This window comes from Phaethon aethereus (genome assembly GCF_964289735.1).
Source record: "Phaethon aethereus genome assembly, chromosome: W".
Lineage (NCBI taxonomy): Eukaryota > Metazoa > Chordata > Aves > Phaethontiformes > Phaethontidae > Phaethon > Phaethon aethereus.
The window spans coordinates 43,059,988-43,086,392 of NC_138581.1; the positions used below are offsets into that span (position 1 = coordinate 43,059,988).

The window sequence follows — 26,405 nt, forward strand, 5'->3', positions numbered from 1 at the left end:
AGAGGCTGGTGCCATCGGCGGAATTCTGGGGTTTTTGACCATGGGGTGGTTTACGTGGCACCAGGCCTGCTGGCAGCAGATGGAGTTCAGCTATCTCCAAGGGGGAAAAGGATTCTCGCTTATGAGTTGGCGGTGCTCATCAAGAGGGCTTTAAACTAGACTCGAAAGGGGAAGGGGATAAACCCAGGCCCGCTAGAGATGAGCCTAGAGGTGGCATGCCAATGTTGGGGGAGAAATCGATAGTCCAGCTCAAGTGCATCTACACCAATGCATGCAGCATGGGCAGCAAACAGGAGGAGCTGGAAGCCATTGTGCAGCAGGATAGTTATGACTTAGTTGCCATCACAGAAACATGGTGGGATGACTCACAGGACTGGAGTGTTGCAATGGATGGCTATAAGCTCTTCAGAAGGGATAGACAAGGAAGGAGAGGTGGTGGGGTGGCTCTGTATGATAGGGAGTGTTTTGATTGTATAGAGCTCAACAATTGTGATGACATGGTCGAGTGCTTATGGGTAAGGATGAGGGGGAAGGCCAATGAGGCAGATATCCTGCTGGGTGTCTGTTATAGACCACCCAACCAGGACGAAGAGGCAGATGAAGCATTCTACAAGCGACTGGCAGAAGTCTCACAATCGCTAGGCCTTGTTCTTGTGGGGGACTTCAATTTACCGGACATCTGCTGGAAGCATAACACAGCAGAGAGGAAACAGTCTAGGAGGTCCCTGGAGTGTGTGGAAGATAACTTCCTGAAACAGCTGGTAAGGGAGCCTACCAGGGGAGGTGCCTCGCTTGACGTGCTGTTTACAAACAGAGAAGGACTGGTGGGAGATGTGGTGTTTGGAGGCTGTCTTGGGATTAGAGACCATGAAATGATAGAATTCTCAATTCTTAGTGAAGTAAGGAGGGGGGTCAGCAAAACCGCTACCATGGACTTCCGGAGGGCAGACTTTGGCCTGTTCAGGATACTGGTTGAGAGAGTCCTTTGGGAGACAGTCCTGAAGGGCAAAGGGGTCCAGGAAGGCTGGACATTCTTCAAGAAATCTTAAAGGTGCAGGAGCAGGCAGTCCCCATGTGCCGCAAGACGAGCTGTCGAGGAAGACAACTGGCCTGGCTGAACAGGGAGCTTTTGCTGGGACTCAGGAAGAAAAGGAGACTTTGTCACCTTTGGAAGGAGGGGCAGGCAACTCAAGAAGAGTACAAGGATCTCGTTAGGTCATGCAGAGAGAAAAATAGAAAGGCAAAAGCCCAGCTAGAACTCAATCTGGCCACCGTCATAAGGGATAACAAAAAATGTTTTTACAAATATATTAACAACAAAAAGAGAGGCAAGGAGAATCTGCATCCCTTCCTGGATACGGGGGGGAACATTGTCACCAAGGATGAGGAAAAGGCTGAGGTACTTAATGCCGCCTTGGCCTCAGTCTTTAATAGCCAGACCAAGTATCCTCAGGGGATTCAGCACCCTGAGCTGGAAGACAGGGATGGAGAGCAGAATAAACTCCCCATAATCCAGGAGGAAGCATTTAAGGACATGTTAAGCCACCTGGACACCCACAACTCTATGGGGCCTTATGGGATCCACCCAAGAGTACTGAGGGAGATGGTGGATGAGCTTTCCAAGCCACTCTCCATCATTTATCAGCAGTCCTGGTTAACAGGGGAGGTCCCAGATGGATGGAGGCCTGCCAATGTGACACCCATCTACAAGGGCTGGAAGGAGTACCTGGGGAACTACAGGCCTGTCAGCCTGATCTCTGTACTGGGGAAGATCATGGAGCGGTTCGTCTTGAGAGTGCTCACAGGGCACGTGCAGGACAACCAAGGGATCAGGCCCAGCCAGCATGGGTTCATGAAAGGCAGGTCCTGCTTGACCAACCTGATCTCCTTCTATGACCAGGTGACCCGCCTAGTGGATGAGGGAAAGGCTGTAAATGTCGTTTTCCTGGACTTTAGTAAAGCCTTTGACAGTGTCTCCCACAGCATTCTCCTGGAGAAACTGGCGGCTCATGGCTTAGACAGGTTTACTCTTTGCTGGGTAAAGAACTGGCTGGATGGCCGAGCCCAGAGAGTTGTGGTGAACGGAGTTAAATCCAGTTTGCGGCCGATTACAAGCGGTGTTCCCCAGGGCTCGGTTCTGGGGCCGGTCTTGTTCAATATATTTATTGATGATCTGAATGAGGGGATCAAGTGCTCCCTCAGTAAGTTTGCAGATGACACCAAGTTGGGCAGGAGTGTTGATCTGCTTGAGGGTAGGAGGGCTCTGCAGAGGGATCTGGACAGGCTGGATTGATGGGCCGAGGTCAATTGTATGAGGTTTAACAAGACCAAGTGCTGGGTCCTGCACTTGGGTCACAACAACCCCATGCAACGCTACGGGCTTGGGGAAGAGTGGCTGGAAAGCTGCCTGGCAGAAAGGGACCTGGGGGTGCTGGTTGACAGCTGGCTGAATATGAGCCAGCAGTGTGCTCAGGTGGCCAAGAAGGCCAACAGCATCCTGGCCTGTATTGGAAATAGTGTGGCCAGCAGGAGTAGGGAAGTGATCGTCGCCCTGTACTCGGCACTGGTGAGGCCACACCTCGAATACTATGTTCAGTTTTGGGCCCCTTGCTACAAGAAGGACATTGAGTTGCTTGAGTGTGTCCAAAGAAGGACAACGAAGTTGGTGAGGGGTCTGGAGGACAAGTCTTACGAGGAGCAGGTGGGGGACCTGGTGTTATTTAGTCTGGAGAAGAGGAGGCTGAGGGGAGACCTTATCACTCTCTACAACTACCTGAAAGGGGGTTGTAGTGAGGTGGGTGTTGGTCTCTTCTCCCAAGTAACTAGTGATAGAACGAGAGGAAATGGCCTCAAGTTGTGCCAGGGGAGGTTTAGACTGGATATTAGGAAAAATTTCTTTACAGAGAGAGTGGTCCAACATTGGAACAGGCTTCCCAGGGAGGTGGTGGAGTCACCATCACTGGAAGTGTTCAAAAAATGTGGAGACGTGGCACTTCAGGACATGGTTTAGTGGGCATGGTGGTGTTGGGTTGATGGTTGGACTTGATCTTAAAGGTCTTTTCCAGCCTTAATGATTCTGTGATTCCGTCATGTCCCCTGAGAGAGTGTGAGAGAGAGAGAGGAAAGGAGCATACACAACTACACATGAGATACAGAGAGAACATGACCCAGAGAAGGTCACGCAAACATGACTGTGTGTGAGGGAGAGCATACAATGGTCTGTGAGAGAGAGCGCCACAGACATAGAGGATTAGTGACCAAGTGCAGGAAAGCATGTGCCATCACACCCAAGAGAGGAACAGCATGCACAGCCTAGAGAGGGAGAGTGAGCATGACCACACACAAGGTTGAGCAACAGGGAGCACATGACTGTGACAGTGAGAGGAAGCAAGAAACAGCTCATGAGAGCACAGCTGCACATGAAGAGGGCGAGCAAGCACAATTATGAGAGAGTGAGCAAGCAAGAGAGAAAAATAACACATGACAGAGACCACACACAATCACAAGTGAGAGAGTGGGATCACAACCTAGATAGAGAGGGAGAGTGAGCATGACTGCATGTGAGGGAGAGAGGGAAGGCAGAAGAGCGAGTGCAACCGTGCACAAGGTTGATTGAGAGGGGACACACAAAAGTGAGAGGGAGCATGTGACCACGCATGAGAGCGGGAGAGTGCACAACCGCACAGGAAGAGCTTGTGACCATGAAAGAGAGTGTGGAGAGCATGTGTGACTGCCCACAAGGGAGGGAGAGAGAGAGAACAAGCATGACTCTCTATGAGGTTGAATAAGAGGGAGCACACCAGAGCAAGTACGTGTACCTGACATCAAGAGAAAAAGATCAAGAGAGGACAAGGGAGAGTGCAAGCAAGGAACTGATTGACTTACCAGCATGAGCTTTGAGTATATGGGTTTTCAAGCGGCTATTGTAAGAGGACTTGAATGGACAGAGCTTGCAACGGAATGGCTTATGGTGTCCATGATGAGTCTGCATATGGCGATCCAGACTGATCAAAAGACAGACAAAAAAAGGGAAACAATTATAAAATTATAATTTAATTTTAAAGTTATAATTTAATTTTAATAGTTATTTTACTATATTAAAATTAAATTATACCCGATCCAGACTAACAAGAGAGTCACTTATAGGATAAAGGCTATTTGAGGAAAAAACAAAACCAAACAAGGAAAACCCCAAACAGAACAAAAACAATATTAATTAGTACAGGATTTTTCTGTGAAGTATCTTTGTGAAAATATGCCCCCTTTTCTCCTCCTAAAGAAAAGAAAATATTTTTCTAGCTCTTGAAACAAGGATCTAAAAAAATTATAAGGTTTTAGCATGTGTCACTAATCAACTGTAAGTTTTGCAAATTTCTTAATATATGGAAGGTTATTGATTACATGATTAGTTTGACTTCAGTATAGAATTCTTTAGCCTAATAACTATGTGATTATGTTTAACGGCCTACTCTCATAGTCCTTAGGCTGTATTTCCCTCAATGCTAACATTGTAACTATGTGTAAACGGTTAATCACGACTAAAGCAGGCCTCATGAAAATTAAAACAAAGAAGAGTTAAGAGCAAGGACTGAGAGATTAAAGAGAACAGAGAAGATATCTTAACCTTGAGCGTAGGGACAGACTGGCAGGAATGCTCTAACAAGGACGATAAGAAAGAATCACTTGGCTGGACACCAGAAGGGGCAAACATCCAAGGAGAAGGAACTATCCTCAAGAGACCCGTGACCAGAAAAGGGAAAAAGGAGTAGGGGGCTAACTCCCCAAATGACCACTGATGACCACCCGAGACCCCTGCGCATGCGTAGTGTAGTTTTGCAACGCCAGCATTATGTAAATGTAGTAGATAAGCAAGGAGGCGGTGATTTCTTGGAAAATGTGTGAATATTCATGTCTTTAAGGTATATAAAGGATGAACTTTTGTTTCAGGGCACGCATGTTAGGAGGAGATATCCCCCATGCGTCCAGCGCTGCAATAAAGATGTCTGCTTAATAACACTTTGATGTTATTGAGTTTAAATTTCTTAAGTTTGAATTTCTTTGAATCACTCTACTGAAGAAACCTTCATTTGGTTACAGAAGCAAAAGCAGATTAGACAGCCTACTCTGAGGGGAAGGTACCAGCAAGCTATCTACAGTCAATGAATTTCAGGAGTAAAAGGTGGCAGAGTTTCAGATGTGATGGACTGGGAGACCCTGCATGAAGTTCAACAACAGAAGGGGTGAAAAAGACCAGATGCTATTTTTATGCAGGGGAAATCAGAGCAACAGAAAGCCTGACATTGAAGGGGGGAGAATTCATCACCCATCTCCATGGTTTCAGATCAGGATGGAGACATTTCCAATACAGCCTCTTCTTTGGGAACATTAATGCTTTGTGAGTAGTCTGAGCCTGTTTATGCGCAGCAGTGAAACAAGAAGGTATGGACAAGTATGGAGAGGGTTGGTTTATTTATCGTGCCCCCAAACCACCATCCTAATAGTTCCAGGCATACTTTAGCTTTATTTCCTATTAACTGATCTAAATTGTCCTCTTTTTTTCTACTGAATATCAAGATCTAGATCAAATGGAGTCTACTCCAGCCCCTCACACTACACAGGGTCTCACAGGATCTTTAGTCTCACACTGACAGAGCCTGAGCCAAGAAAAACCCTGTTTACCAGTGCTAACACCAAAGTCTGTGTATTCAAAGATCTAATGAAAGCAAAAACCAGACCATATATCCAATTTCAGGGCTACTTCATAGAAATATAATATTATCATAAATCTAACAGGGAGTTTGTGGCAAGATAATTTTTTCCCCATTTCTCTGGAGTACCAGTATGTCTCCTAAATAAGAGAGGCTGAACATTTGTGGTCAGTATTTCATTAAAAAAACCCCACATTTAAAATAGATGATAGAAAATGAGCTGGTATAAAACTAAAACAGATTACCAAAGATGTATACAATGCATATCTCAAGCTCAGCACTGACTGGAACAACTACCCCTGTGTCCTGGTTTCACCTGGGATAGTTAATTTTCTTCATAGAAGCTAGTATAAGGCTATGTTTTGTATTTGGGATGAAAATAATGTTGATAACATGCTGATGTTTTTAGTTGTTGCTAAGCAGTCAAGGACTGTTCAGCTTCTCACTCCATCCCACCAGCTATTAGGCTGGGGGTGCACGGGAAGCTGGGAGGGGACACAGCCAGGACAGCTGACCCAAACTGCTAAAGGGATATTCCATACCATATGGCGTCATGCTCAGTATATAAAGCTGAGGGAAGAAGGAGGAGGGGGGACATTCAGAGTTATGGCATTGCGTCTTCCCAAGTAACCATTAAGTGTGATGGAGCCCTGCTTTCCTGGAGATGGCTGAACACCTGCCTGACAATGGGGAGTGGTGAATGAATTCCTTGTTTTGCTCTGCTTGCATGCGCGGCTTTTGCTTTACCTATTAAACTGTTTTTATCTCAATGTAAGAGTTTTCTCACTTTTACTCTTCTGATTCTCTCCCCCATCCCACCATGGGGGAGTGAGCGAGCGGCTGTGTGGTGCTTAGTTGCTGGCTGGGGTTAAACCACAACACCCTGGCACATCAGAAGCTTGTACTCAAAGAGCTCCTGAGGAAGTATGCATCTTTCCATGTTACAAGCAAGTTACTACACAGAGCTGTAAGAAGAACCCCTCCTTACCCTCTCAGCTACCGTTACAGAATCGGTATGAGGCTTTGGGTATGGTAGATGAAGGACATGATGAGATAGAAGAAGAGTAACCTGTGCAAGTACTCTCATCAAGGTCAGATCAACCAACCCCTCACATCAAGACCTGCATTAAGACCAATGCCGAGAAGAAACAAAGGCGAGCTATGGTCATCGGTGATTTTCCTGAGCAGAATGGAGGCATCCATTTGCAGACTGGATCCTCTTTTCAGGGAAATTTGCTGCCTCCCTGGGGATGTAACCAGATGACTGACGAGCTTAGTACAGCCTTCAGACTATTACCTACTCCTGCTCTTTCATGTGGGTACTAATGACATAGCAACAAGAAGGTCAAGGTCAATCAAAAGAGATTTCAGGGCCCTCGGAAGAATGATAAAAGATTCAGGAGCATGGGTAGTGTTTTCCTCAATCCTCCCAGTAATGGGGAGAGTCAATGGAAGAAACAGGTGTGCCCAAGACATCAATACGTGGCTCCAGGACTGGTGCCTTCACCAGAACTTTGGTTTTTATAACCATGGAAGAGTCTGCAAGACACAAGGTATGCTGGGGCCTGACAGGATCCACCTGTCCTGATGGGGGAAACGCTTCTTTGCTTGTAAGATGGCAGGACCAACTGAAAGGGCTTTAAACTAGAATTGATGGGGGAAGGGGATACCATCAGGAGAGCTGAAGGTAAGCCAAGGGTTGGCATGGCATCGCCCGAGGGTGGCAATGCTAATGGGAACATTTACACTGCTCCTGGGAGCACTGAGGGTTTAGGAGCACATCTGAAATGCTTGTACACCAACACACACAGTATGAGAAACAAGCAGGATGAACTGGAAGCATTAGTCTGTTCCCAGAGCTATGATGTCATTGATATGAGACTTGGTGGAATGAGTTCCATGAATGGAGTGCTAGGACGGAGGGCTACAGGCTGTTCAGGAGGGATAGGCAGGGCAAGCAAGGTGGAGGTGTCGCACTATACGTAAGGGAGAGGTTTGACTGTACAGCCCTTACAGTTAGGGATGATGTGGTTGAGAGCCTATGGGTGAGGATTGGGGGATGGAAAACAAAGGAGATGTTGTAGTGGGTGTTTGCTACCGATCGCCCAGCCAGGATGTAAGCACTGATGAGTTATTCTATAGGCAATTAGGAGAAATATCTGGATCAGTAGCCCTAGTCTTTAAGGGAGATTTCAACGTCTCAGATATCAACTGGGAATACCATACTGCTGTGATGAGCAAGTCCGGGAAATTCCTGAAGTCTGTGGAAGATAACTTCTTATCACAAGTACTCAGTGAGCTAACTAGGAAAGGTGCCCTCCTAAACTTGTGTTTTCTAAATAGAGGACTCATGGGAGACGTGATAGTAGGTGGCTGTCACAGCCACAGTGATCATGAAATGGTCGAGTTTAAAATTTTCAGTGTAATGAGAAAGAAGAACAGTAGAGTTGCTACCCTGGATTTCAAGAGAGCAAACTTTAAGCTATTCAGGGAGCTAGTTAGCAGAGTACCCTGAAGATCTGCTTGTGAGGGCTATGGGGTACATGAGAGCGGTCATTTTTTAAGAACCACTTTTAGAAGCACAGGAGCAGGCAATCCCATTCTGTCAAAAGTCAAGCAAGCAGGGCAGAAGACCAGCTTGGATGAACAGGGAACTCAATCATAGAATCATAGAATCTTTGGGTTGGAAGGGACCTTTAAAGGTCATCTAGTTCAACTCCCCCTGCAATGAGCAGGGACATCTTCAACTAGATCAGTATTCTCAGAGTCCTGTCCAACCTGACCTTGAATGTTTACAGGGATGGGGCATCTACCACCTCTCTGGGCAACCTGTGCCAGTGTTTTACCACCCTCATTGTGAAAAACTTATTCCTTACATCTAGTCGAAATCTACCCTCTTTTAGTTTAAAACCATTACCCCTTGTCCTATTGCAACAGGCCCTGCTAAAAAGTCTGTCCCCATCTTTCCTATAGGCCCCCTTTAAGTACTGAAAGGCTGCAATAAGGTCTCCCCGGAGCCTTCTCTTCTCCAGGCTGAACAACCCCAACTCTCTCAGCCTGTCCTCACAGGAGAGGTTCTCCATCCCTCTGATCATTTTTGTGGCCCTCCTCTGGACCCTCTCCACCAGGTCCATGTCTTTCCTGTGCTGAGGGCTCCAGAGATGGACGCAGTACTCCAGGTGGGGTCTCACCAGAGTGGAGTAGAGGGGCAGAATCACCTCCCTTGACCTGATGGCCATGCTTCTTTGGATGCAGCCCAGGACACGGTTGGCCTTCAGGGCTGTGAGCGCACATTGCCAGCTCATGTGCAGCTTTTCATCCACCAGTACCCCCAAGTCCTTCTCAGCAGGGCTGCTCTGAATCCCTTCATCCCCCAGCCTGTATTGATACTGGGGGTTGCCCCGACCCAGGTGCAGGACCCTGCACTTGGCCTTGTTGAACCTCCTGAGGTTCACACAGACCCATTTCTTGAGCTTGTCCAGGTCCCTCTGGATGGCATCCCATCCCTCAGGCATGTCAACTGCACCACTCAGCTTGGTATCATCTGCAAGCGTGCTGAGGATACACTTGATCCCACTATGTCACTGATGAAGATATTAATTCCTCATCCACCCAACAGTCCACCCATCCAATCCATATCTCTCCAATTTAGAGAGAAGCATGTTGTGGGGGACTGTGTCAAAGGCCTTACAGAAGTCTTGATAGACAACATCCGTAGCTCTTGCCTTGTCCACCGATGTGGTCACTCCATCATAGAAGGCCACTAGGTTGGTCAGGCAGGACTTGCCCTTGGTGAAGCCATGCTGGCTGTCTCAAATCACCTCCCTGTCCTCCATGTGCCTTAGCATAGCTTCTAGGAGGATCTGCTCCATGATCTTCCCAGGCACAGAGGTGAGGCTGACGGGTCGGTAGTTCGCAGGGTTCTCCTTGCTAGCCTTTTTAAAAATGGATGCAATGTTTCCCTTTTTCCAGTCTCCAGGGACTTCACCTGACTGCCAGGACTTTTCAGATATCATGGAGAGTGGCTTGGCAACTACATCAGCCAATTCCCTCAGGACTCTGGGATGCATCTCATCAGGTTCCATAGAGGGAACTCAAGAGGAAAAAGAAATGGTATGATCTCTGGAAGCGAGGTCAGGCTTCGCAGGAAGATTACAGAGCTGTGGTTTGCACATACAGAGAGAAGACACGAAAGGCCAAAGCTCAGCTAGAGTTGAAACTGGCCAGTGTTGTGTCAGGCAACAAGAAAGACTTTTTTTAAAGTATGTTAATAGCAAGAGGAGGTCTAAAGAAAACATTGGACCAATACTTGTTGAAGATGGTCACCTGACAAACAGGGATGAAAAAAAAGCAGAAGCATTCAATGCTTTTTTTTCCCCCCTCAGTCTTTAATAATTCTGATAGACCTTGGGCTGCATGGTACTCTGAGTTGGAGAACCACGACTATGGGAGCAGTGACTTTCCATTTGTGGACACTGAAATTGTAAGGGACCAGCTGTACCAGCTGAATGTTCATAAGTCCATGGGGCCGGATGGGATTCATCCCAGAGTACTGAAGGAGCTAGTGGGTGTTATGGCATGACCCCTCTGTGGCAGACCGATATGCTGTTCCTGTCTTAAACATTTCATGGTTCCGAGGAACCCACACCTTTTTTGGTACAACGGCTTGAACATGTCTTGATATGGAGTGGACCCCAGAGAAGACCGAGATACCGGTTCCCGCAGAGCAGAGATACGGTGAGAGGAGACACCAAGGCCTGCAGATGTGCCGTTGCCTGTTGCATCAGCCTGTTGCATCAGCATGAAGTTTCTTGGAATCAGCCTGTTGTATATGCATGAAGTTTCTTGGGATCAGATGGAGATTGTGGACTGTATAAAAATGACACCATCAATCAGAAGCGAAAAGGGGGACCCCCACCACCAAGGAACATCAAGAGGACCAATGGGACGCTGCTGGATCCATGGGTGGTGATATCTTCTTTGCGCGCTCTCCCTCTCTCTCTCTCTCTTTGTCGAAGTATAAAAGACAAGTTGCACAGGACTTGTTTTAGTTGACCGAGAGAGAATCTTATGGACTGAATTGCAAGAAAATGGACAGGTGTTTGGCAACAGGAGGGAAATGGGCTAATGTTCTCCCACCGAATCGGACTGTCGGGACACCGCAGCCCCGTGGTGGTAGCTATTGCAACTAATTCTTTCTTTCTTTGCTTTCTTTTCTCTTTTGCATTTGCGAACCTGTTGTCGGGCAAATAAAGTTACCTGACGCTTGACTCCATTTTGAGTCTTAATTCTGTTCCTGAGAATACGAACAAAACCTCGCTCCGGTCTATGACTGGCACGCAACACCCTCTCAATCATCTACCAAAGGTCTTGGGAGTCTGAGAAGGTCCCTGCTGACTGGAAGCTAGCCAATGTTATTCCAGTCTACAAGAAGGGCGTGAGGGAAGACCCAGGGAACTACAGACCTGTTAGTCTAACCTCAGTTCCTGGGAAAATTATGGAGAAGATTATACTGGGTACTATGAAAGGCATTTAAAGGACAATGCATCAGGCACAGTCAACATGGGTTCACAAAGGGAAAGTCCTGTTTAACTAATTTGATATCCTTCTATGATAAGGTCACCCACCTAGTGGATGAAGGGAAGGTGGTGGATGTAGTTTTTCTGTATTTTAGTAAGGCTTTTGATATTGTCCCTCACAGCATCCTTCTGGACAGCTTGTCCAACTGTGAGATGAGCAGGTACATGGTGCACTGGGTGAAGAACTGGCTGAAGGGCAGGGCTCAAAGGGTTGTAGTGAATAGGGCTACATCTGGCTGGCAACCAGTCACCAGCAGTGTTCCTCAGGATTCAGTTCTAGGGCCAGTTCTGTTCAATATTTTTATCAACGATCTGGATGCAGGAGTTGAATGCACCATTAGCAAGTTTGCTGATGATACTAAACTGGGAGGTGCTGTTGACTCTCTCAAGGGAGGGACAAGAAGCCTTGCAGAGTGATCTGGATAGATTGGAGCATTGGGCAATCATCAGTGGCATGAAACTTAAAAAGTCCAAATGCTGGATTCTGCACCTAGGATGGAGTAATGCTGGGCACAAGTATAAATTGGAAGAGGAGTGTCTGGAGAGCAGCCCTGCAGAAAGGGATCCAGGGGTGCTCGTCAACAGCAGGCTCAATGAGAGTCAGCAGTTTGTCCTGGCAGACAAGAGGGCAAACTGCATCCTGGGGTGCATCAAACACAGTATAACCAGCTGGTCAGAAGAGGTGATGATCCCTCTGTATTCAGCATTGGTGCAGCCTCACCTTGAATACTGTGTGCAGTTCTGGGCCCCACAATTTAAGAAGTACGTTAAGGTACTTGAATGCATCCAGAGGAGGGCAACAAAGCTGGTGAAGGGGCTGGAAGGAATGTCCTACGAGAAGCAGCTAAGGACTCTGGGTTTGTCTAGTTTGGAGAAAAAAAGGCTGATAGGCGACCTCATTGCTCTCTACAGCTTCCTGAGCAGGGGACGTGGAGAGGGAGGTGCTGATCTCTTCTCCCTGGGATCCAGTGACAGGACATGTGGGAATGGTTCAAAGCTGCATCAGGGGAGGTTCAGACTTGACATTAGGAAGCATTTCTTTACCGAGAGGGTGGTCAAACACTGGAACAGGCTTCCTAGAGAGGTGGTCAATGCCCCATGCCTGTCAGTGTTTGAGGCATATGGACAATGTCCTTAATAATATCCTTTAACTTTTGGTCAGCCATGAAGTGGTCAGGCAGTTGGATTAGATGATCGTTGTAGGTCTTTTCCAGCTCAACTAAACCTATTCTATTCTATGTCTGGGGCTACAGGAAATGTCTGAGGCTTCTCACTGAGGATGGGACAGAGAAAAACTGTCTCCTTGCCTACAGGAGGTGTGCACTGGTTGAGGAGTTGTGTTATCAATTTAAAGGAGCTGCAGGAGGTTAGACAACCGCACAGCATCAGAGAGAATGAGAAAAAGATTAACAGAATCTTCTCAGAGATCCTGCAGAGACAAGAGACCAAACTCCCAAGTGTACTGAAGGAGGGGCAGCCAGCGTCTGTGTTTATCAGGTTGGGAAATGGAGACTACAAAGATGGCAAAGGCTGGAAGCTTGTGATATCTGGCACTGGGAGGATGGCTTCTGCTTCACCAGTAGATCTGCAACTACAGAATAGGTTGTATGGTTGTCCTGGTTTGGGCTGGGATAGAGTTAATTGTCTTCCTAATAGCTGGTATAGTGCTGTGTTTTGGATTTAGTATGAGAATAATGTTGATAACACACTGATGTTTTTAGTTGTTGCTAAGTAGTTGTAGTGCTTATACTCAGTCAAGGACTTTTCAGCTTCCCATGCTCTGCCAGCGGGGAGGTGCACAAGAAGCTGGGAGGGGTCATAGCCAGGACAGCTGACCCAAACTGGCCAAAAGGATATTCCCTATCACATAATGTCATGCTCAGTATATAAAACTGGAGTTGACAAGGGAGTGGGAATCGCTGCTCGGGGACGAGCTATCAATCATTCTGTGGTGAGTAATTGTTGCATTGTATATCACTTGGTTTTGTATATTCCATTATTGTTATTATTATTATTTCATATTTCTTTGCTGTCCTATTAAACTGGTTTTATCTCAACCCGCAAGTTTTTTTTTTCCCCGATCCTCTCCCCCATCCCACCTGGGGGGGCGAACGAGCGGCATCTGGTTGCAGATGAGGGGCTGGGAGCTCCTCCAATGATGCATCAGAGCTGGCTGCACCTGAACCATGCAACAGCATCAGGAGGAAGTGGTGAGCGATAGTAGTGGAAGACTCTTCTGCAGGGGAGATGCCGACCTGACCTGCTGTACAGGAGCTCAGATCCAGGATGTTAATGAGAGACTGCCAAGGCCTGCCCAGCCCTTGGACATAGCCCTTCCACATAGGAACCATGCTGTGATACTGACAGAAATGCTGCTTTGCTAACACAATGGTTTATAAATATTTCTTATATCATGCTTTCTTTCCCACATACTTTTAATTACAGAACAGTAACAACTTCACCCAATTTAAGGGTGTCACTGACTGTGCTATCAATGCCTGTGTTAAACAAGCACCTGGATTTCTCTTCTTTGGGGGGAAGGTGGATGGACATGGCATGGGGGGATGGGACAGTTCTCCCCCCAGAAGCTACAGAAAACATGTACATGTGTTTGTCAGTCCAGGATGCCACTGAAAAAAAAAAATAATCCAATAAACCTCATTTCTTTGTGGCAAGCCATGAATAAATATGATTAAAAAAATTCTAAAGCTTCCTAGCTGTAGGCAAAGAAATAAGTCATGAGGAACTTAATTATTTATTATGACCATGCATTTTTCATGGGTCACATCAGATAAGGGGTGATTTCCTCCATTTCAAGTATAACACACTGATGTGAAGACTATGTTCATAGACTGAAATTGCACATGTCCTGGTTTCAGCCAGGGTAGAGTTAATTTTCTTCATAGAAGCTAGCGTGAGGCTATGTTTTGGATTTGGGATGAGAAAATGTTGATAAGGTGCTGATGTTTTGAGTTGTTGCTAAGTAGTCAAGGACAGTCCAGCTTCTCATGCTGGCCTGCAGCGAGCAGGCTGGGGGTGCACGGGAAGCTGGGAGGGGACACAGCTGGGACAGCTGACCCAGGCTGGCCAAAGAGATATTCCCTACCATATAACGTCATGCTCAGTATATAAAGCTGGGACAAAGAAGAAGGAAGGGGTGGAGGGACGTTCGGAGTGATGGCGTCTGTCTTCCCAAGAAACCATTACACATGATGGAGCCCTGCTTCCCTGGAGATGGCTGAACACCTGCCTGACCATGGGGAGTGGTGAATGAATTCTTTGTCTTGCTTTGCTTGCGTGCACGGCTTTTGCTTTACCCATTAAACTGTCTTTATCTCAGACCATGGGTTTCCTCACTTTTACTCTTCCGATTCTCTCCCCCATCCCACCGTGGGGGAGTGAGCGAGCGGCTGCGTGGGGCTTAGTTGCCAGCTGGGGCTAAACCACGACAGCATAACACAAATTAAAAACAAATCTAACTTTAAGATTGGTTTGTGATAACTGTTCAGCACTAGAAATGAAATGTCTCAGTCAAATAAGAGTCACAGTACTATTTAAAAATAAGGTAGTTACATGGAAGGCTAGTGAAAAATACTTTTTCCTCTTTATGGCTTTTTTTAATTTCATGCATTTGACAGGACTGCATAAGTGGTGGGCATCTTTTGCTTGGTGTGCATTTCCCCTACACACAACAAAAAGAGAACTTGAATTCAAGAAGATATGGGACTTTTTATAGTCATAGGCAATAGCATAAAGTTTGGGGGCATAGAAAATACCTAAATCCTGAGAAAGATAAAAACGTGGCTTGAAATCAAATTGAGTGTGCTCTTTGATGTCGACCAACATAAAAAAACCTCATGCTAGTCTGTGTGTGCTTCTGTTGAAAACAAACTATAACTTACTTGTGCCTGAAAGCAGAGACAAAGGAGCAATACTGGCAGCTGTACTTGTCTTCCCGGGTAAACATGGCCAGAGCCAAGTGACTCCTCTCATGAGATCGCAGACCCTGCATAGACATCAAAACCCGGTCACACTGGCTGCAGTGGTAGCCCCCAGGCCTGTTTTCATCTTCCAAGGATGCTCCAGATTCAGCTTCTGTAAATTCCACAGTGCCAGGGTCTTTGGCTCCCTCAAAACCCTCCAAAGTTGTGCTTGAAGAATCTTCAGCTTCCTGCTAAAAAACACATATCCCCCCCAAAGCCATCAATTCTCTCTCTCTTCTGCCCCTCAGTCTCTCATATGTATTAATTTTAATACCTAGGTTTCCCACTGCATTCACTTTCTAAAGGTATCCCTACCATACTACACTAATGACTTTCTGTATAAAGAGAGCCTAGTCTTTAATCATATATATGTTTTTATATATATGTATATATGTATTAACGTATTTAAAAAACAAACAACCCATCTCTTGGTCCCTTTCCTAAGTGTTAATTAGCATAGCATGCATTTTGCAGCAACATTAAAACTGAAAAGTATATTTATATCATGTTTTTTGGGTCTTGGATTTTAGTTTTTGTTCCCTGCTGGTTTAGTATCTACTTGCTCAAAAGGTGGTATTGACCCCACATAAACTTTGAGAAGCAGGGAAAGAGCTTTGATAGAAGGGAAGCATCCCATTCTGTCAGTAGTATTGGATAAACTAAAGGAAGGTCAGTGGAAGGACGATGAAAGTGTTTAGATTCTGAAGGACTCAGATACTTTACACAGCACACAGTTGATGTCATGAAATAGGCACACTTTAGGTCACATTCTGAGGACTGCAGAGATTTTGCTGAGTACTCACTGCAGCAAGAAAAGGAGAACTGCATAACCAGTTCCTGCAACCTTACTGCATGTGAACCCCCCCTGCTGATATCCTGTAAAGCTGCCTCTGGAGCACAGCCTGTCCTCAGAGACATTCTAGATGGTCTCCACTTGCATAGGGAGGAAACAGCAGCACATTTACAATTAACCACTTGAATTGGACCCCTGGCTCAGCTGGCTATTTGAATATGTATTTGCAGCACTATAATTTCACTTTTGCATATGGGTTGGAGAAAAAAAAAAAAGAAAGAAACCCCACACTTCAAGGGTCTAAGAAAGCAGAAAAGTAGCCCAGAACAGCTGAGGGAGAAGCTCCTGCTCATAAATCAAGCCTTTCAGTCATCCGTGATATCAATTCCTTTGTGGCAAATTAAGAAATGAGAATTAAATATTTTTTGTGCCCCAGATGAAGAGCAGAAGAAAGTCAAAACATCTTAAAATAAACAAAATGTGCTGCAGAAACCTGAAGAATTAGATTAGAATGTCATGCTTAACTGTTCAGAATATTCAATCCAAAATCCATTTGACTCCATGGGAGCCCTCTACGGGCTTTCAGTTAGGCCTTAATATCAAACAAAAAATGCTGTCAGTTCACAGAATTCTCACCTTTACTGTAGCTGACACAGAAGAAACATTCCCATACTGGACATGCTTACGGAGATGATTACAGATGGCTCGAAGCGTTGGATGAACTTCCACACAAAATTTACATTTGTAGCCAACTACTTTCCTCTCCTTAAGTTTTGAAGCATCTTCCAAATGTCCAAAAGCCTATTCAAGCACATGAGTATTAATCAGTTATACTAATGTAATACTGAAATATTCTTCTGATATCTCACTTTTAGGAATATACCCAGACCAGATTTTGCACCTTAAGCAAAATTGCATTTAGTGTACACATGCGTGGGTCTGGCTGAGATGGAGTTAATTTTCTCCATAGCAGCCCTCAGTGCTGCGCTTTGTATTGTTAGCTAGAAAGGTGTTGATAACACACCAGTGTTTTGGCTACTGCTGAGCAGTGCTGGCACAGCATCAAGGCTCTCTCCTACAACATGCCCCCTCCCCCCGGCTGGGGGGGCAAGATCTCAGGAGGGGACCGAGAGCCAGGACAGCTGACCCAAACTGACCAAAGGGATATTCTATACCATATGATGTCAGCTCAGCAATAAAAGCTAAGAGAAGGGTGGGGGGGGGATTCATTATTACAACGTTTGTCTTCTGGGGCAACTGCTACATGTACTGAAGCCCTACTTCCTGGGAAGTGTCTGGACATCACTTGCTGATGGGAAGTAGAGAATAAAACCTTTGTTTTCCTTTGTTTCTGCACGTGGCCTTTGCTTTTGCTTTATTAAACTGCCTTTATCTTGACCATGAGGTTTTTTCCATCTTATTTTCTTCCCCCCCTGTCCTGCTGAGGGGGGGGAGTAATAGAGCGGCTCGGAGGGCACCTGGTGTCCAGCCAAGGTCAACCCACTACAACATGCTATTGTGCAAAACTTCAACCTCAATTTGCACTGACTTGTATTAAAGCCCTCAAAATAGGTGGACAGGATGTGCACAGGAAAAACCTTGAGTTTCTGCATAATAGTAGTCCTCTATAAGACTGTTCATTTTTAACTTTACAAGACCAAGCCATGCTCCTTCATGGTTCCCCCCTGCCCAATTATATGCTTTTCTACAGCAAGTAGTTACTCCAGATGAGGAGAAGGGTACAGAAAAGAGTAGCAGAATTTGGTCTTCTGTTCACAGGAACACTTACCCAAAGCTTGAAGTTATTGGATAGATGCACATAAGCATCAGATTCTTTATCAGAAAATGTACTGAAATAGATAAGCTTGAGAAGGAAATTGGTGTGTTATTTCAAGGTACGTTGATGAGCAGTAGAATGGGACATTTGCTAAAGAATCTATGAGAAAGCAAACAGCACCCTTGCAATATAAGAATAAATGTCAGGTACAGATAGCCATCCATAAGGGTGGGAGGGAGGAAGGAAGAAAGATAGGGAAAATCCTGAAGGAAACAGTTGGAAGAAGCAGAGCTTCCCATGGAGCCTAGGAATAGGTAGAGAATGAAGGAAATTAAAGCAGAGTATGTAACCGACTTATAGAGCCCATTGACATGCTGAGTTACTAATTAACCTGCGTTCATTTGGCTGTCAAAGAGAACATGCAGGTGGGTATTAGCAATAAGGAGCCTCTTGGGATACAGAAGAACAGCTTTTGGTTTGTTTTTCTCCCTGGGGAGAGGAAGCAGAGAAGGAGACCAGACACACAGACCCTTACCCTCTCTTGTTTGAAATCTGTAAAAGTACCATCTGCATATTTCTGCTTGCTCAAAAGCTGTTTCCTCCTCTCCTGACGTTTGGCACGCTTCTGGAATTCCTCATTGTGACGATTCAAGTGTGAGGTCAGCTCTGCTGTGCTATGCAATTTAGTATCACAGTGCTTGCACTGGTAGACAGCATTATGAGAGCGGGTGCCACTTCCCAGTATGGTAAAGTCTCTCTTCAAATCCTTGCTGTGGTGATCAGTGTAATGCATGCACAGCAGCTCTGCTGTGCTGAAGGACAGCTTGAAACATTTTATGCATCTGAAGGGAAGCCACTCAGTTTCCTGAGCCTCGCTCTCCACCTCAGGCTTTTCAAAGTCATTCCTTTCCTCAGCTGGAGTTGACTTTTCATGTTCATCAGCATACACAGCAGTGAAGTAACCCCCCAGCTTGCTCGCATGCTGCTTCTTAGGGAAAACACCAGGGTGACGCTTCATGTAGTGGGACACAATACCTTTTTTGCTAAACGATTGAAAGGAACAAAGCGAGCATTTCTTCTTTTCCACAGCCCTCCTCAGCTCCTCACTTAACTGAGGAGTGTCATCTTTGGGAGGAGATGGAATGATCACTTTATTGGGTTTGTCGCTTACTGTCCTGGAGGCTGCTAAACAATGAGTGTAGTAAGCATCAATGTCATGCCTTTTCTGGTAGTGTGCTGCAAGCCCTTTGCGGATAGGGTTGGTGTAGGAACACAAAGCACACTTGAAGAGGTTGTTCTTGCCTTCTGGTTGTGCTCGAACGTTATTATGTTTGATGCGGTAGTGCCTGGCTATCCCCTTCCGGGTAGAACAGAAGTATTTGCAGAGTTGACACCGGAACACTGTGTGAGACAATAAGTGAGAACTGGGGAAATGAGGTGCTGAGATAGAGACTTCTCCAACACCATCATCAGCAATTTCTGGGGAGGCCTTGATTTCAGCTACCATGTCTGGCTCCACTGAGGCAGACACATTTGGCAGTGACTGAGCAAAAACATCAAATTCAGGCTGATTATGATATTTCTCATAGTGAATTTTGAGCTTCTCTAGTGTGCCATGGGTGTAAGGGCATAGTTTGCACCGGTATGCACCATAGCCTTGCTTGAAAATCCTACTCATCTCTTCCATGTCATTCTGGGCAATGTCTTTTGACTGTTCTACATCATGCACAAAGTCTTCAGCAGTGACCTTTACTGATGGGTGCCGTTTCTGGTAATGTGTGAGGACACCATGAATGCGAGTGTTAATGTATGGGCAATGTCTGCACTTGTACACAGCCCCTGGGTTAATGTCTATGTCCTGTGCAAAGTCAGCAGCTTTCACTTTCATGCCAGGATGCTTTTTGCCATAATGTGTCAGGAGGCCATGCAAGTTATTGTACTCAGACTGGCAAACTGTACACTGATATGGAGTGGAGGAGATGGCAGGGTTTGCAGAAGCCAGCTGAATAGTTTTTTCCTGGGAAAGGCTGGGGTCCTCCACATCCTGGTCCATCTGTGATGCTACCTGGTTTTCAGAATTAATCCTGGCCCTAACTTCATTAAGCTGTGTGCCAATTTTCTCAGTAGCATCTTTCTCCTTAATGATATCTAACAATATAGATTCATCCCCATTCATAGCCCAAGGGTGAAAAGCCTGGTAGTGATTAGTAATATCCCAAATGGAAGATGCTTCAAAAATGCAGTCTCTGCATTTATAGGTCTTTGCCTCTGTTGGCATCACTAGGGTAGGAGGGGAAGGATCCGGACCTGCCCAGAGTTTAGCTGCCATATATGTATAGTCAACATAATGTTCAGGATGTCTCCTTTGGTAATGCACAAGCAAACCATTTGGTTCCATATGTGAATAAATGCACCATTCACAGTGATAACCAGCTTCTATCAAGCCATCCAAAAATGCCCATCTTAGAATGGATGTGACCGTGGCCTTCAGATTCGGGTGGTCTTTCTTAATATGCTTCCTCAACGCATAGAAGTAAGGTGATGTGTAGCTACACTGCCTACATTTGAGAGCTCTCAGCTTTGTCTTGTTCTGTTCAGTGCTGGAGGTGTGAGCAGGCAGGCTGCCAGATGATTTCTTCTGTTTATGATCACAAAGGCTTCTAATGGTGGCTGTATGCTGCCTAATCACATCTGCATTGGCTTTGAAATCACGATGCTTCTTTTGATAATGAATGAGCACACCTTTCACGGTCCGGTTTCCATAATCGCAGTGCTGGCAGAAGAACATTTCATTCTCAAGGGGATTCACGGAGCACTCGGAACTGCCCTGGCTCAACTGCTGCACTGACACTGGCAGTTTCTGAATCCCAGGTGGCAGCTCACCAGCCTTCATCATTGCTGCAGTAGGGGGTGCCTGCCTGATGTACTTGGCAGTGACCTTTATTTCTGGATGCCTTTTCTGGTAGTGGACAAGCACTCCCACAACTGAACGGTTGCTGTATGAACAGTGTTTGCAATAGTAGAGTTCAGGAGCAAGGTCTGGGGGCAGTGGTGGGGGAGGTGTTGGTTGAGAAGCCAAGTTGGACAGTTTTGAGGAGACAGACACCCCCATCTCAAAAGACATTTGAGCCAAGGCAGAGCCCCTGTCAACAGAAGCTATATGCATGGTCTTCTGAATTCTGAAATATGATGCTTTTTCTTCAGGGTGTTTTTTCTGGTAATGCACCAGAACTGAATGCATGTTAGGGCTTGCAAATGAGCACACATCACAGTCATAAACAACCAGAGAATTGACCGAAGGTGCCTTCTGATTTTCACATTGAGGACTAAAACTCTTTGTGGCACTTTTGTTAAAACTTGCTGACATAGTAGTCCCATGAGCCACAGGGGTGGAGGTTGACATAGTTTTTGGAGCAGAATTCAAGATCTCTCTCAGTGTCTGGGACTCTGTGTTTAGCCCCTCTTGCTGCTCAACAACATAGCTTGAAAATATCATTGCATTGTTAATTTTCACTGTTGGATGCATTCTTTGGTAATGCGGCATCAGGCTTCTAACATTTGGGCTAGTGTAAGAACAGAAGCGACAGCGGTAGATAAGATCCGAGTGATCAGAGTTCAATACGTTCATAGCTTCAGGGTGATGCTCTCCATAGTGTTGCTGCAGGTCTTCAAAGTTCGTATAGTCGATATAACACTCAAGGCATCTGTATACTGCACTGTGATCATTGGGATCCAAGATATACCTAAAGCTGAATTTTATGTAGGGGTGCATCCGTTGGTAATGGGTGCTAACACTCCTGGCAGATTTGTTGCTAAAATCACAGTGTTTACAATAGTAAAGCCTACCAGAGTCATTAATCTCCACATTTTCATTGTTCTGATCAGGGCCATACATATTTGGCTGGCTTCCCAGAACAGGGGCATTAGGGCTCTGTTGATCTTTCATGTTAATGGAAGAAAAATAATCTTCCTCATCTTCAGATAAAGTGAGCTCGATCTCTGCTCCATTGGTGGAATTATAATCACGATGCAAGTTTGTATCCTTCTGAGAATCATTAGTCTCTCTCCCCCACATTTGCTGGGGTGCATAAGAACTAGAAACCTCCACCATTGGTTCTGTTTGTTCTTCTCTGTCTAATTCCACTTCTATCTCCACCTCGTCTTCCTCCTCTTCCTCATCATCCTCTACATTAATCACAGCATCTTCTTGCTGTTTGTTTTGGTTTATTTTGCTCTGCAGGTTGCTTGCTATTTCATCAATTCTAGTTCTTTTCTTCACTGGTGAGAGATCCAAAGGGCAGTCATTTGACACCTTCCGAGTGACCTTAGCAACAAAGTTATTTTTAGACGAAAGACCAAGAATTGAGGTCTGGCTTTTCTTCACTGTGCTGACAGAGGTGAGAGCATCTGCCTCACTCTCTTGTGGCATGTTGGATGGCAGTCCATCATATTTTGGTAAGTTGTCACAAAATGAGTGCTTGTGCTGCTGATGAACTCTGAGGCCTTTCAAAGTAGTGGTAGAATAGTTACACATTGTGCACCTATAAGGATGCTGTGAATGGGGTTGAGGCAACTGCTGCTGTTGCTGCTGCACTGTTTCCATCATCCCAGCTGACTTCCCTCCATTTGTATTTCCACTTTCATAAGAAATCGTGTTGTCATTCAAAGAGGAGACAATGTTTTCGCTCTCAGAATTCACAGTGTCCCAGTCTGATGTTGTACCTGCATGACATTGCCTATGAGCTCCAAGCTTTAATGAACTCTTACAGGTAAAAGGGCATTCATCACATTTGTATACAGTTGTCTTCCCAGACAGGTGGATATTCTCAATGTGACGGGAGATGCTTCGGCGGTGCATTGTGAGGAAAGGACAAAAAGGACATTGGAACCTGTTCATGTATCTTCTAAAGGGAATCCCTTTCGTTTCCAACAGTTTGTTGCCATCAGATCCCATCAGTTGCTCTGCAGATATTCCTGAAGTCTGGTGGTCCACAGAGTTCAAGCCATTCTCGCTGTCCACTTCATTTAGCTCTTCTTCTGAGCTGGAGTTATTTAGCATACTGTTTGTTTCCAAGTCAGCAGAAGAATTTGTCATGTCAGCAACTCCATAGCGGGATCTGTCAGACAAATTAACTATGCCCGAGTTGTGAGGTAATTTAGACTTCATTTGAGGATAAGACACAGAAGAAAACTTAGAGGATATAGAAGAGTCAGGCCTGATAAGGGAACTGCCCGTAGAGCTTCTGAAGTTTGAGACATCAGCATTCAACATATCATGTCCTGTCATATTCATAGAGATATAATTAGAGTTTGGGGAGGCATTCTGGGCACTCTTACTCTGCATATCAGGCGCACTGGTTCTGTCTTGTTCCTGCCTCAAACTTGACAGTATTTTTACCATGCTGCGGTGCTTCTTCATCATATGGTCACACCAGCGCTCCCTTCGAGGTGTCTGGTAACTGCACCATTCACAGCAAAAGTTGCCTCTGGACTTTGTTAGAGGCTTGACCATGGACTCCAAAATGCTCCGTTCTACCACCTCTGCAGGCAATTCCTTGCAGGGTTCCTGCACTGGCACAGAGGCAGATGCCAATTCAGATACAGCAGAGGTAGCAGTAGGAGTTAAACTCTCCTTCAGATTGTTTTTGTGATACATTTTCTGGTGTTTAATAATCCTTGCGCGCCTTGGTGATTTGTAGGTGCAGAACTGGCAAGAGAAAACTTTGCCAAACCCCTCGTGCATCAGGATGTTGTAATTTAAGGATCCAGCAGTGCGTGACCCTACTGAGGTCCCCCCAACTTCTGCTCCATGAACCTTGCGAGTGTGCTCAAAGAGGAGGTTTTTAGATCGGAAGTAACGCACACAGAATTTGCACTGGAAAAACTTGGTTGGTTTAGGATTTGGAGCCATATGTTGACCATAAAAACTTTGGCTCTGGCTATAATAACTTCCAGTCCCCATCTGAGTTGTATTTTGCCCTAAAATAAGAATTAAAAAGTAAATATGTAAATAAGTAAAATTAGACAGTCCCCCCCATCTATCCTGTAAGCATATGGATACACACACATCTTGAACACATTAATAACACCGGAATTCCATCAATTATTTATGATTAGACCTGTGCATATGAGAATGGTCAGAAAACTAACAGATGGTACATAATTTGGGATAGACAAATTCCAAAATAAGCTTCTTGAAATAAAAAGGTACACTAATAAGTCCAAAACTCTTCTAGAGCTCATGGTGGTGTAAAGCAAGGAAAAGAGGCAATATGAAGAAGCATGTGAAAAATAGCAAGACAAAAAAATCCACACGTTTGCATTTACAGAAAAAATGTCTGTAACTAAACGTCATTCACTTCACTACCATAGTGATAAAGATAGTTTTTAAAAATCACACTGAAACATACCAATTAAAATGCACTGAAATAAGTCACATGTGAGATGGGGCTTAGGGTTGAGGTTTACCTGCTATTTCATCTGCAATTGTAAATTCATCCTTTACAGAAGAAAATTCAATCTCAGTCTGGTTGCTAGCATTCATGGAGCCAGACCTTGGCTGGCTAGGGTTTTCCTCAGAGACATCTGTTGGCTGCAGAAAAGCAGTATGAACATCCTGAATGTGAGCTTTTAGGTCTTCATAGGATGGAGCTCGGAAATCACAGCCATCACACTGCAGCACCTCCATGGTTCAGAAATGATCTTCTGCATTAGAAAATTCTGCAAGAAAAACAAGGAAAGGAGAAGGAAAGAGGCAAGGGTTTGTTTTGTTTTGTTTTTCCCTGTTTGGTTGGTTTGGGGAGTTTTTTTGTTTTGTTTTTATAGAAATGCCATTCAGTGAATTCTGAAAATATATTAACACCAAGCTTCCTATCACGACTCAATGATTTCCAGAAATTCCATAATTACTGCAGCCTAAAACTCAACATTTAAGAGGCATCAAGGCAATTTTGATTCAAAGAAAGCCCTATCTAGGTAACTTGCAGGTTGCTGTTATCAATGCTACAGTCAAACTTCTGACAAATGACTACTGTTTCAATGGACTTTGTCCTCTAGGCTTTTCCATTACTCAGGAGAGAGCTGCTGTTAGGAAGTTTGTCTCATTCAGAAACTAGCAGCTATATGCTAGAAGAACAACCACATTACTCCCAAACATTCATGCACTTACAAACAGATGACTGGTTTCTGCTTCTATAAGACCCACTCTAACCTTCTTGGAAGCTGAGAAAGTCCAGCCAGTTTCATTACCAGTGATTAAAAAAACCCTTAAAGTGGAAACACTTGTCTTTCTTTTCAAAATCCTATAAATCCTGACTTCAGTGGAAAACGAGCATAATTGCAAAGTGAGACCTAAATATGTGTATCCAGAATAGAATGCTGTGCATTGGAATTAATTCCACCAAACACTGAGAACATTTCCACTCTGTTATAACTCTTACAGAGTTCCATTATGGTGTGTCATTGGGGACATATCTTTGGTGGGATAGGACTTTGAGGAATGGATGGGCAGTAAGAAGAATAGGAATACTGCAAAAGTGCAATGGAAACATAAGTAACAGCGATCTTCCCTAAATACTTCATGACTTCATTGATTAATCCCAAACCTCTGTATACTGTAATGTACAAAGTAACAAAACTAGGTAAGATCTAGTATTGAAAGGGTTAAATATCTGACAATCACTGGCTAAGACCTTAAACATGTAACTTCTTGCCTGACAAGATTAAACAGACCTTGAGCAAGCTCATTAGGCTTCCTGATAAAAGGAAGTCAGGACATTTGGGCCGAGATAAGCACCAAAGAACTAGTTTAAACTGACCCCCTTGTACCATTCTGAGGCCGAAAGACTGATGAGCTAATTCAATGACTATATATGGACAAAGGAAGCCCAAAGTTCAACTAGCAGACAGCATGAGGAAGACTATGGACGACCACCTGAGGGTGAAAAGACCCTAACCCTAATTTTACTGCGCATGCTTGGACTATGTAAATGAATTACGGGAACTCATCACCATAAGACTGCCCTTTCCAGGAAATCTGATAAATATGTATGATTTTTCTGTATATGAACTGATGTGCTTTACTAACCCGTTGGAGCACTCATGGTGGAGCAATCCCCAGTGCTGCCCAGCACTGCAATAAAGAATGCCTGCCTTCTAAAACTTCAAACTAAGTGTTAGAGGGTTTTCTTGCCAACATTTTGGTATCAGTTTTGGTGACCCAGATGGGACAATCTCTGTCTGGCTGCAGGAACACCTGAGTCTGCGACTCCCTTGGCTGGCCCCGGAGAATTCTCTGGAGGGACTCACCGATTCGGTGGATCCTCACGGGGGCAGACAAGGACCTCTGGTAAGAATAAGGCATTCTTTTTGGTTTTGGGGACTGGTCATTTGAAGCTGCTCATCAAGTTACGGTTTGTGAGAACCCTGCCGGGTGGCATACAATTGCATGTATGACTTGTATTGATCATTTGGTTTCTATGTTGCGTGGTATGGCGGGGAACATTGTCTCCAAGGACGAGGACAAGGCTGAGGTACTTAATGCCTTCTTTGCCTCAGTCTTTAATA

General features: G+C 45.0%; 1 protein-coding gene across 1 annotated transcript in view; it reads right to left on the reverse strand.

Annotated features, from left to right (window-relative positions):
* Nucleotides 1-24,961, reverse strand: part of LOC309415272 (zinc finger protein 462-like) — a gene marked incomplete at its 3' end in the record, with an annotated part of 81,502 nt that extends 56,541 nt beyond the window's left edge. The window contains exons 1-5 of the mRNA XM_082012741.1: nucleotides 24,309-24,961; nucleotides 18,376-23,819; nucleotides 16,700-16,864; nucleotides 15,190-15,293; nucleotides 3,886-4,004 (exon numbers count right to left, since the gene is read on the reverse strand). Of these exons, the coding sequence (XP_081868867.1) occupies nucleotides 3,886-4,004; nucleotides 15,190-15,293; nucleotides 16,700-16,864; nucleotides 18,376-23,819; nucleotides 24,309-24,528 (6,052 nt within the window). The 5' untranslated portion in view covers nucleotides 24,529-24,961. The remainder of the gene's footprint in view (nucleotides 1-3,885; nucleotides 4,005-15,189; nucleotides 15,294-16,699; nucleotides 16,865-18,375; nucleotides 23,820-24,308) is intronic.
* Nucleotides 24,962-26,405: the final 1,444 nt, after the last annotated feature.